This window comes from Callorhinchus milii, unplaced genomic scaffold (genome assembly GCF_018977255.1).
Source record: "Callorhinchus milii isolate IMCB2004 unplaced genomic scaffold, IMCB_Cmil_1.0 Scaffold7, whole genome shotgun sequence".
NCBI lineage: Eukaryota > Metazoa > Chordata > Chondrichthyes > Chimaeriformes > Callorhinchidae > Callorhinchus > Callorhinchus milii.
In genome coordinates this window covers 13,053,000-13,065,906 of record NW_024704748.1, presented here as the reverse complement: position 1 = coordinate 13,065,906, position 12,907 = coordinate 13,053,000, and the positions used below count along the sequence as shown (strand labels likewise).

The following is a 12,907-nucleotide window of genomic DNA, read 5'->3' as shown; positions in this document are numbered from 1 at the left end:
TAGTGTGAGTTCTTTCAGTTCCCATACCAATTATACTTGTGATCTTTCTGTTTGAAATTGTCAACATGTGTCAAATATGGGCAATTTGATGGTATGGGCTCATGGGATTATATTAAAACTGTTTGAGCGCTCGCTTCACAAGCGAGAGGACCCAGATTTGATTCCCGGGCAGGGCGAAACCTTAGGTAAGTTTCCTTACTCCATCTTCTTCTGTTTATCTAGCAGTAAGTAGGAACTTGGTTGTTAGACGATTGGTGGATCGCTTTTCCAGGGATAATAATCCCTTAAAAAATAATTTGCTCACTCAATCTATGACCGTTTGTAGGACACTGTTGTGTTTTGCCCACAAAATATAGACAATTTCACTTTCACAGTAGATTCTGTGAAGTGCTTTGAGACATCTTAACGACGTGATAAGGTGCTATATCAAATAGAAATGATTATTATAATAGCGCTTCATTTTATCAGCATAATACTGATCCTTGCATTTGATATAGCACCTTATCACATCTTCGAGTCATTTCAAAGCGCTTCACAGGATATACTGTAACGTGTAGTAAACTTAGATTGAGTTTGAAACCAAATTTCAGGCTGAAAGGAAACTGTGCCACCCAATTGCCTATCTGTGGCTTTTCAAACTTAACTTTTTTAATGAGGTTTAATCAGGTTTTTTAAGAAATATATAGTTTCTGGTAACAAGTCACAGCAGCGTTCCTTCAAATTGAAAAACAATCCATTTGTGATATAAAAATTAGGTGCAAAAATTTATTTATTGAAGATCTGAAGTGAAACCTAAAGCTCCTGAACCAACCAGCCCATTATAACTTTGAGCAGAAACAGATTTTTCTTGTAATTATTTTTGAACTATTATAAATAGTTGCTGGTGACCAAGCCAAGAGCAAACCAGAGCAACCCAAATCCTCTGATCCACAAATAATTAATAGAAAAAATGAAACGCTGAAGTTTTTGAAAGTTAATCTTTTCCAGGATGTATGTAACTTTCAAAGGATCCTGTGTGAGCCCTGTATTCACTGAAGGTCTTTGTATCCAAAGAGACATTGGGGGATACTGGCAACAGATCATGCTCGGTTGAAAGAAATACATTCCATTGTTTTCAGAGTACTGGATACAGGTTACTACTCCGTTCGGTAAGTTTCAATAGGGACTGAAACCAGTATTCATAAATATTTTCATATCTAATGTTTTACTCCTGGTATTCTTATTAGTTTTTTGGTGCCCCAGAGAGCCAAATTTATTACATACCAGTGCAAACTGCTTGTTCAGTTTCATCTGCTGAGCCAGAACACTTTCATTGTGGAAAAGATGTGGCTGCATATGACTCCACATGTGTGGGAACCACCAGAACTCATTTCTGTGTTTCAACAGCTTATCGTCTCCATCATCTTCTTCACTGGCTCCTATAAGAAAGTGTTGCAAAGAAGCAGTGAATATAATGATTACTTAAGTTTTAAAATCGATTACAAGAAATAAAAAAACAATAACACTGGTGATTGATATAGTGCGCTGTCATACAGAAACATTTAAAAATGTTGCACACAATGATTTATTTTGAAGTACACCAACTGTTGTAAGAAAGGCAAATGTGTCAACTAATCTGCGTGGTGACAAATCATGAGCAATGATTAGATGAAAGACTCTGCAAGGCTCAGATGGTGAATGTACAACCTTGTGTGGGACTGAACCTCGCCGAGCCATCCAATCCCAAAATGCCCTGTCCAACTACCCTTCCCCCCCTCCACACACGGCAATGCTATCCAGGTACATGTGTTTCTGCCAAGATATGTTACATACTAATGTTTTAATGTAAATAATGATCTTATAAACTAAGGTCAAAGAGTGTACAAATGCTCAATCCACCACATAAACATATGCAATATTTACTGACTTTTCTTAAAAATTTCTCCTTTCCTTTGGATTTTCTGCAATCTCTGGGGAAGCTACATGAATCTGTACTGTAACATTACTTTTTACCCTGGAAGTGCATTTGTTGGTAAATTAAAACCTGTGGAGTTACAGATCTTTCATAAAAGCTCTGAAGGCTGGTCGATTTCCATAAAACGTAAAAAAAAGAGTTTAGCTCTGTTACAGAGCGTAGCTTTGTATCAAATTACAAACGACTCCAAAGTGTGAACCCTGTATTAAAGGAACACCCAGAGGACTCGCTGCTTAATCTAGATATATCTGAATCAGACAAAAGGTCACCATCAAGGTGACTTCCTTTAGTCTCTTTCTAATTGGTCATCAATTATTTCTTATCCATTTGTCAGGCTTCAGGTTGCTTTGCAGCTTGTGCGATTTCTAGCCTTGATTCTAATTGCATCTGCATCACCTTATCCTCTTTCTAGCTCTTAACAGTTTGAATTCTTATATTCGTATTCCTCGTCTTTGTATTGTCTCTTGGTCAGGGAGCGCATTCCTCCTTTTGCACACTCATACGCTGACCCTATACTCCAATATAATGCAATGGCTTGGGGCCTTATAGAGGCATGCAAAAATAAAAAAAAATGTGTTGAGGGAAGAGAAGAACTTCCCATGCAGTGTACGATGTCAGACAGTCAGCACTGGAAGCTAGAAGTGTACCATGTTTCCAGTGCAGTGCAGATCCACAGGATACCCTCATAAGTAGCTCTGAACTAAACTGGGGAATGCTGTATTTAGCAATTCACACAATACAGTACTACACCCTTCATATGAGGGAGAGGGGATTAGAAGGATGTGGGAGTGAGTAAGGAATGGATGGAAACTCATGTTGAGTATAAACACTGGCATGGGCTCATTTGGTTAAGTGGCTTGTTTCTGTGTTGCACATTCTTTATAAATCTTTTCGTCTCTTGAAAAAAAATGTACAAGAAATTCAGTTGAGAACTGAGAAATTCAACTGGACTTAGAAGTATTACAAAAAAAACTTAAGCTTTCACAATTTTACAGAACAGTTAAAAGTTCTCAGAAGAAGGCAGCTACTGAAAACATTTTAAGCCATTCCTATTCCCACAATTGGCATCTAATATAGGTCCATCATGAATTGTTTCTTGTTACATTTGTTTCTGAAATGTCACAGATCAAAGTTCGATGAATCCTTCAAGCAATGACGAAACCTGCATAGCATGTTAGGAATTTGTTTTCCAGGGTATCGTTTATAAAATAAGGAATTGTATTATACACAGCTGCACTAAAATCAAGATCTCACTCTACAGCAACATTCACCCTCAGGTGATGATTGCAGATTTCCTGCAATCTCTATGATAATGTACATTCCCCAAACCTAAACCCACAAATGCAGTATCGCCTGGGCTGAATTTGGCAAGGAGTCAACTGCTGGCTGAATTCATCATTAGAAATAAAATCTTCCAACTTCAATTATTTAGTATTTGGTTTCCGAACACAAACAAGCCACAATATTTTATTTCTTTAATTGGCTGCTGTTTGCAAATCTACTGTGTCTGCAAATATTTTCCACGTCTCAAAGTTAAGGAAACTGTGCTGAATCTGGGGCCTACAGTACATCCACTAAAAAGGGTTTATTGTTTCACCCAGGGCTATGCCAACTGTAATGGCCGATAAGGAAGACATAATTCCATAAAATATGGACACGGTCCATTTATCGGAATTGTCATTTAGATACTTGCCAAATATGAATCAGTGTAAATGAGCTTTAAATAAACTGTACCAGCCACCTATCTGTAGGATGCAGGATTATATCAGTGATCATTCACAATGCAAGAACCCTGAATGTCTGGAGGTGGAGAGAGACACAAGAGAGAGGGAGACAGGAGGGAGGGGAAAACCTGGGCACCACTTGTTCGTCTCTTGGGTTAAAGGGCAATAAGAGAAATGTGGTCTGCATGTCATAATGGCTGGAAAATATACAAAATGTACCTAAAGAAAGAAAAAACAGTAGGAAAAAAATTATTTTTACCTGTGTGGTAGAACTTTCCAGAGAAACCAAGGTTAAACGTAAAATTTGGAACAAGAGTTCTCAATTTGTTTTGTGTGTTTAGTAATGCCTGAAAGAAAAGAGAAGACAAGAATTTTCAAAAACAGTACGAGGGAAATAACTACCTGAGAAATTTCAATACCCAGATAAACCTATGGTCAGCCGTTGTTGTGCTTTTCACAGGCTTGCTAGCGGCATCCCCAAAACCCCCAAACATTGGTTAAAACAAAGTAAATCAACAGTTATCCACAGAAAATACACACAAAGCATCAATTCGTCCACCCAGAGAATTCTGCATTTGTTTTAGCCGTGAAAAGGAAAGTTTCTGAGGATTATCACAAAGTGTCTTCTGAGTTTGGATGTAAATAAAATATTTGCATATTTGGATATGCACATCTTACGCTTCTGATATGTCTATTTCTACAAGGGGTAGAATCAATCTTATAACACATCATCTGTGAGGCATTAATATTTTCTCTCTCTTCACGTTGTTTATTCAAGGAGATCTCAGCAGTTCTACCATCTGACAGCTGCTATCCTTATACTTTTTAAACAATCGTTTTAAAGGTTGGTCAGGGACAGTGCTCCTGCATATTCAAACATCTTCTGGTAATTCATTAAGGAGGCATAGTTGTCAGTGGTTTAAAGTTCACTCCTTAGCATTTTTTCAGATCCACGCATACTTTATATCAAAGTTTAATTAAGCATAGCACCAAAGCTGAATGTATATTAAACATCCAACAAGTGAAAAATTATGTTGAGTAATGGACCTATTCTAAATAGCTGAACTTTGCAATTACTAATTTTTTGGTAATTTGGCTGGAGGATGTATTTTGTTGCACCTGTATCTAATTTTGCACAACAATAGTATATAGGTACTGCCACAGGAAATCGCTTTCTTAACAGAATTTTGTGTGAGATCCATACTCTGTATCAGAACACATTCCTGTACTGTAAATTGTAGCTAAATTGGCTGTAAACCAGTTATAGTGAGACAGACAGTATTTGGAGGATCTAAAAGAAGGAAGAGGTAAGTTAAGAAGAGAATAAGACAGTCATTGGGAATTCAGATGAGTAAACCTGCCAACTGTCAAAGTGAATCAATGCTACAGACAGATGGCCACTGAACCTCTGAGAAATTGGATGACATGGCATGAAATATCCCAGAAAACTTTATCCCACAACAGGCATTTTTTCACACCCAAACAAGAGCTGCGAGAGATGTGTGGTCATGCTGTTTGGAGTATTTCCTAACAAAATGTTACTCTCATGTCCAGAATAATAATCCTTACATTTGGTATAGAGCCTTTCACGTTGGAAAGACATCCCATAGAACTTTACAGAATATAATAAAACAATAAATTTACAGAATATAATAAAACAATAATAAATAATAATAAATAAAAAACAATAATAAATTGGTCATTTTCAATCTATGACTGTTTGTGGGACATTGCTGTGCTCAATTGGCTGCTGCGTTCGCCCACAACTATACAGTCAATTCACTTTACAGTGTGTTCTGTGAAGCGCTTTGGGACGTCCTCCCGACGTGAAAAGCGCTATATCAAGTGCAAGGATTATTATTATTATACTGTAAAATGCAATTAGTGTAAGTTTTGTTGATGAATGTGAATAAAACAAGAGGGAACTGTTCCATGTAGGTTCTACTCTGCTTTGTGAAATTTGTAAGTGTATCCTTCATATGATATAATAGGAGGAACTTTTTTAAAATTATACTGCCTTTGTACTGAATGTTTTGCAGTGAATCCCCACAATTTTAGTGAGGATTTGTGACCAAATGTATGAATGGGGCATGACCCGGCAAGAATGACGTGATAAGATGCTATATCAAATGCAAGGATTATTATTATAAAGTGCCTTAGGTATGTATTCAGCAAAATAATGGAGAATCAGGGGAGTAACATATAGTGTGTTTGCATTACTTATCAGTTTTAACACATGGGCATTACCGGCTTTTCTATTATTGCATATTCAACAACAACAACTTGCACTTATATAGCACCATCCACTCAGGGTAGCATCTCAGAGTGCTTATTCATCCACCTATCTCAGAATACATGTATGTGGGAGAGCGCATACACAAATGCACTCACACACAGCCCTGCACAGCCATATGTTCACTTTTAAAAAAAATACCAAGACATTGTGCAATCGATTGAACTGACAGTGCAGATCCATTTTATGGTGCTTTCAAAACACCTGTCATACCCTGCAGCATAACTAGGCGAGCACTATCCGATTAATGATTGATGGTGTGATATGTGTTAGTGCCAAACCTTTGGGAAAAGTCGGAGATAAGATGCAGCAGAAAGAATCCCAAGATGCTTAGCATTAAAGGGTCCTTGAATCACTGAGCCACCTATTATCAGTACATAATAGCTGTGCTGGAACTAATTTTGATATCACTACCTGTCTATTATTATCTTATTATTCAGAATACTGTCTATACAAGCATGACAAATAATTCTGCACCTCACTGGGTGAAAAATAATGTATCTCATAACTGGCGGATGAACAATTTGATTGCATTAAATCACAAAGGGTTTTAATAAGTGCGCAACTGGCATGACTCAATCATCTAAGGCAGGTTGGGTCCAAAGGACATTGGGAATTCTAATGTAATATTTAAATATGCTAATCAGCATATTAATTAAAATATTAATTACATGGAAGAGTTTAAAACCAAAACAATGTTGAGGGCTTTGTGCTGCACAATCTAACTTAGCTTCACCAATTTGTTTGAACCACTTAATCGTAAATCGTACTGTACTACCATATCTTCAGGAGCCACTGTACCGCTTCATTATGGTATGAGTTAAACATCATTATGATCAGGATTTCTGAGGAAAAGCATACGTTGTCAATACCTGGCCTCCACATACTAAGGCATGTAGAATTACTTTGTCTTTGTGCTGTTACTGACAAAATGCAGGGTTGGGTGCAACTTTCCAAATGGAATGCATATCTGCGATTTTACTCAAATCCTCCCCATTTAGTTAATTTTCTTTTGAAAAAGAAAAATAGAAAATTTGCAGACACAAAATATGCTTGGAGCCTCAGTCCTGTGACCGACTAGTGCTGTTACTTGAAACACATCTCCTGTCTTTACTTTGTGTTTTTGTTAATATTTCTTTCTAAAGTTTGAGAATATTCCAATTGAAACGTTCAAAATTTCAGATCATTCTTTACTCTGAGAGTTAGAGTGAGCGTCAGAGGTGCCAAGCAGGGTAGACTCAGTTCTGGGATGTTGAGTTGGAGAAAGTTATGGGTCATCCAAAATTTGATAAGTGATTCCACAAACTGATCAGGATCAGTTTATTTAAAAATAATTTATTGTAAACAATGATCTGGTATTGTGTATGCAAACCAAAGCCATAATGGGAAAAATGGTCCTAGCTGGACAAGCAACGGGAAGCTTGTCAGACAATATTTTCAATGGCATTCCATATGTTTTCAAATGGTTAAACTCCAGCAGTATCCTGAGGTACACTCTGAGATCTGCAAGCTTTGGCTATTGCCAACCTGTGCCTAATACTCTCCAGAATTAGCAGGGTGCTTCTGTCCAGGAAAAGAGTATGCATTCAATTCCAGACATAGGAATTTCCATGTGTGTTTGGCATACAAAGAATTCTCAGTCTGGTTTGAATACTCTTAAGCATGGTGATGGGTTTCTGCATTGGTGTCACATGCCCAACTGACCAAAAAACACCCTGCATGAAAATTATCAGGTCACAATTTGCTCTTTCTACACAAACCGTTCTGCTGCACTCAAGTCCATATATTGACATTCTGTTAGACCAGCCCTACTGTATGGGATGATTCACCACACTTACACTGCTGTGACTGCATGCTTATACATACATTAAGCAGAGCCTGCTTGGAGCTAAACTGGCTCCAAGGTGACATGCCTGGCAACGAAATGTCGAAATCGAGCCAGCCCTCTGTGGCGGTCTCAGGAGTCCAGTTCTGAGCCAGATGGGCCCGCAGTATTCCAGGGCACTACTGATGACAACACATTCAGCCTGGCTCATCGGCAGGCCCTGGAAGGGCAGACCTTTCACTGGGATCAGGGTGTCATCCCACTCAGCTCCTGTTAATCATCAAGCCAAAGCCTTAGAGGGTAGGGTGGTCCAACCTGGACAAGCAGCGGGAAAGCTTGCCAGACACTAATATCAACAGCAAGCTACAGGGTTTTAGCTGATTAGACGCCTGCAGTACCCATATGCACCCTTTGGGGTCCCCAAGCCTCAGCTCTTGCCAACCTGCACCTAATACTTTCAGACACCCAACTGACCTCCAAAAATTATATGTACATTTTATTTGTGTGTATTTCTAAAATATCTTACAATCATTAAGGTACGAATTTCTGATTTTTACAATTTGTAAGAAGGTAAAGCAGTAACTACTAAAATGGAGTTACATTTTTAACAGCATTTTGGCTTTTTCCCCTCTTTGCTATTATAATTTATTTAGCAATGCTACCGTTTTTTAAAAAAAATCACATCAACATGCAGGTCATGACATTTCATATGTTCTGAAATCAATTTTCATTAAATATAGAGTTAAGTTTGTACTAAATTATATATGATATCTCAGTTAGCTGTGAAATTACTTCTGAAAGTACTTCTCATAAACTGAAATGGGTTGAAAAGCACATGGCTCGCCTGCCACTATTATAACATTCGAAATGCCACAGCTTTTTAACCCATCAAATCATTAACACAATAGATCAGACATTTTCAGAACATCTGTCTAATGGCATGTGACTTCTGGCTCCAATCCAAGCTTGTTTTTTTTGAATAATTGTACATTCCTTAAAGCAAGTCACCAGGTTGATCATTAACTGGCTTTAAATCCACAGAAATCAAGTCAGAACAAGTCCAAAGACTTAGGCAGGTCAAAGATGTGTAATTGAACATGGCAAGCTTTTTCCTACCACCAATCCTCCTCCAGCTGCAGTGCCTAATGGTCTGGGGCCAAAGATTCTCCAAAGCCATTAGCTTATGGTTATTAGCAAGTAGGGAGGTGCACATTAAGTAGATGAAACCAGACAATGTCAGTCTCTGAACCCAAGCCCATGATTCCCTTCCCCCAACTTAAGACACAACAGCTTGTTTTTATGCATCGCTCTATTCAGCAAATTGACCCAACTCACCCGTCTAAAGTGAATGAATTACAATACACTGGCTCGTTCTAGTCACAACCTTTGAAGTCAGGAATCAGTTCATTTATTTGAGTTATCGGGATAACAATGAAACCAGGATATCCTGAATCCCATGAGAACCAAACCAGACACACTAAACATCTTTACACAAGTCTTTGGAATCAAACTTTTGCATTTGTTATAATGAGCACTATGCTAATAATGAATGGTGCTACATCAGATGTACCTCAGACCCACTGTAGTTCAAGGAGTAGGACAGTCCTCTGGCAGTATCTTGAAGGCAATATTTTATTCTATGACAGCGAAGAATAGATAAGGCTTGGACATTTATTTTTTTCTGCTCAAAAAACTGCATACTTAAAACCTAGTCAAATGAAATCTTAGTCTATCCAGTGCCTCAAGATCCAATACATTAAAGAGCAATTATGTGTGAAGTACAGTACAATGAGGCAACTCCCAGGTTTCTCCACTCACTCAACACCAGTGATAAACAAGATAGAACACATCTAGTTTTTAAAGCATAACATGTATCACTACCAAGAAAAATGTAACATTACATTCAAAATATGGGGATTGACTGGCTGAGTAGCGCCAGGGTGCAGGTGTTCCAATGCATCAGGCCAGAGATGTGGAAGGATGCTCACGCCATTGATTAGATATTAGCCACATCATGCCATCTGGGTAAGTGCCAAGCAGAGGTCGGGTGTGCCAAACAATGAAGGAGAGGATGTGGAAATGCATCAATGGGCGAATCACAACAGGCTGCACGCTTGTTAGAAATCAGGTCAAGAGGAGAACTAGGAAAGGTCTGAAGCAAAGTCACTGCATGCTGTGGACTGATGAATTGTACGCTGTATAATACATTACAACCCAAGTAGCCCTAGACGTAAGGAAATAAATACCGCCTTTCCACATGAACTGCACCATAATGAAGTTGTAAATGGATCACTCTCTATTTCCTAGCTCAAAAAAGCAGAGAACAGCAGAATCATTATGGAGCTATGAGTGATGAGTCTGGATTCCACCCATGTGTGAGATACAGGAGAAGGTCCTTTCTCTTTTCAAACAATATCGTGGGATTTACACCTGAAGAGACAGATGAGACCTCAGTGTAACATCTCATCCTAAGTAACAACAATGCAACCTCCCCCAACATGCCATTAGTGTCAGTTTAACCTATGAGCTCAAGTTCCAATGCAGATCTTGACAATGAAAATGCTAATAAGTAACCCAACATATTAGCACAAGTCAGAACAATGTTAACCTAACATTACAAAGGCCTTGCTCATATGGGCATTGCACACCATGCCAACATAGGCCTGAATAATTTAATCAATAGCACTCACTGAGATCCTCTAGCAGCCCACCAAGACTGCGTTCAGAGTAGAATGAATAACATTATTTGAACGAATCGCACGATAGAGAGAGAGAGCATAAACAGCAACTCTGTCTCTGCCAATGTAACTCAGCTCGAATTAGCTGCAAGTATTTCCAGAGAGAGCTATGGTGCTTTCCTCTCTCACACCCTGTGGCGAAGCTTTAGGCCTCTGGCCCACTTTCAAATATTGTGGCTGCATTTAAGAGACAAGGCTTTGTGTAAAAATGAGGGAGGAGGATAAAAACAATGTAAATCAGTTGCTGAGTTATGCTGCTTTTCTAGAGTGATATTGAGAGATACTTGGGAACAGATCTCATATTTATCCTGCAGGCAAGAGATAATGTGTTTGATGCAAATGGGGAAATTATTTTTGTAAACAAAATAGTGGAAAAATATACAACAATGGATTGTCGATAACATTTATTTTTTAAGCACTCTCGGATGCTACCCTATCTGAATAGCGCCATACAAGTACAAGTCCTTGTTAAAAAAAGAAAAATCTCCAGTTTCTACAGATGGATAAAGACAAATTCAGAAACAAAAATAGAGATGAGAACAGCAAACAAGGTAAACAGCTTCAACGTTCCACCACTACAAACATTTTTGAACCTATTTGCTCTTCTTAAGGTGCTGACCCATCCCCTCCATATCCGTGCACTGAGGCACCCCAGGTGCTACCGTGGTTTAAATCAGCTAACTTAGCGAAGAAATGGAATCAAATCTGCAATCTTCTGCTTTGTATGGCTCCCCAGGTGCTACCGTGGTTTAAATCAACTAACTTAGCGAAGAAATGGAATCAAATCTGCAATCTTCTGCTTTGTATGGCTCAGTGCTACACCAGGCAGTGCCTTAACCAAAACCAGTCGGTGCTTTAATTCACTAGGAAAATCCCCCTCTGGATCCCTGAACCAAGCCATAGTTTGATTTTCCTCATGGCAATAAACTCAAAACAAATTGCTATGTATTGCTGGAGTCTACAAAGGAAGCCTTCATATAGTGTAGGAGCTGAATATCAAAATCCTTTTAGTTTTAATTAGTTTTGTACAAGCTTTGTAGTTTTTCTCAAGATATATGGCTGAAAGGTTTGACAAGGGCAGCCCATTCATATGTACACAAGTCTAACTTTGGTCTATTGAAATGTTATACAGCAATGGTGAATATAGCCAATTCACAGTGAATGTGAATTAATATATCCACAATCTTTTTTTAATATAAGGGATGGACTCAGCCCAAAACAAAAATTGTGCTCTGACACAGTAACCATCAAAGGCACTTACACTGAACTCTTCAAACTGAATTCAACTTCCTCACATCAGTAATCAAGTTGAACTGAGTTTGCTCATCTCTATGTGAATGTGAATAAACAAAGTAATCAGAAATGGAGCAATTAACTCATAACCTTAGAATATTGTACTGGTGCTAAAACTCCTGTTGTGGCAAGGCTCTCAATATTGATGTTTAGGTTGTAATTTTAGCTTCATATTCAAAAGATAGAATTGCATTTACGAAATGTAATTAATGTATCACAAAACTACCATTTGTGTTTTGAATACCAAAGGATTAATTGTGTAACTTCCAGGGTCATTAAGGAACTTTCAACCAACGATTGACTGTCTAAAACTATTTCCAATTAACAATCCTCACTGATCATATTATTGAAAGCCTTCTGTTTCTTGTCTTCCTCCAAGCAAACAGCACAATGATTTTTCATCTATCACTGGATGAACGGGTGCAAACCTTACGCCACTCTGCCCCCATCCTCTGGAACTCCACCCTGCAGTCCCTTCGCCTCGCCCCCTCCCTTGCCACCTTCAACACCCATCTCAAGACCCTGCTCTTCAACCGTGCTTCATCTCCTCATCTCCATTCAGATCAGTTGGATCAACATTGGTAAACATCAATTCATGACCATTCCAACATTAATGAAGGAGCCCTTTATACATACTGAAACACTATACAAGCAGGAAGAAAATCTGATGGAATTATTAAATCTATCAGTAGATGTAGGGGATTATGTGGAATATTTTGTCAGTCTCGCTGTCAAATATTTTAGCAACTACTGATGTTAATCAGCAGGAAAAATTCCATATCTTCATGTTCGCAACTGTAGGTCAGCCAGCAGGAACATTTTCTAATACAAGGCCCTTTTTACATATGTAACTTTTGACATTTCTCAATTTAACAAGGAGTTACGTGGCCACTGTGAAAAGCACTTTTTAAATAAAAAGCAGTTTGTTTTTCACCCTTTCCTCTTCCTCAAGACCCTCTCCTACCCATCGCATGCCACACCACCAGATAACCTTTGCTGCCAATCTGGCAGAAAACAGGGGATCTCCTTCCAAGGTATTGCTAATGATCTGGGCCAATAGAAAAGTGTGGCCGCAATTTT

At 38.5% G+C, this 12,907-nt stretch overlaps 1 protein-coding gene across 6 annotated transcripts in view; it reads right to left on the bottom strand.

Moving 5' to 3' along the window:
* Positions 1-12,907, bottom strand: part of ndst2a (N-deacetylase/N-sulfotransferase (heparan glucosaminyl) 2a) — a 180,400-nt gene that overhangs the window by 29,032 nt on the left and 138,461 nt on the right. For all 6 annotated transcript variants that reach the window (XM_007898123.2, XM_007898115.2, XM_007898132.2 and 3 more), the window contains 2 exons: positions 3,938-4,025; positions 1,264-1,418 (listed from right to left, as the gene is read on the bottom strand). In XM_007898123.2, the coding sequence (XP_007896314.1) occupies positions 1,264-1,418; positions 3,938-4,025 (243 nt within the window). The remainder of the gene's footprint in view (positions 1-1,263; positions 1,419-3,937; positions 4,026-12,907) is intronic.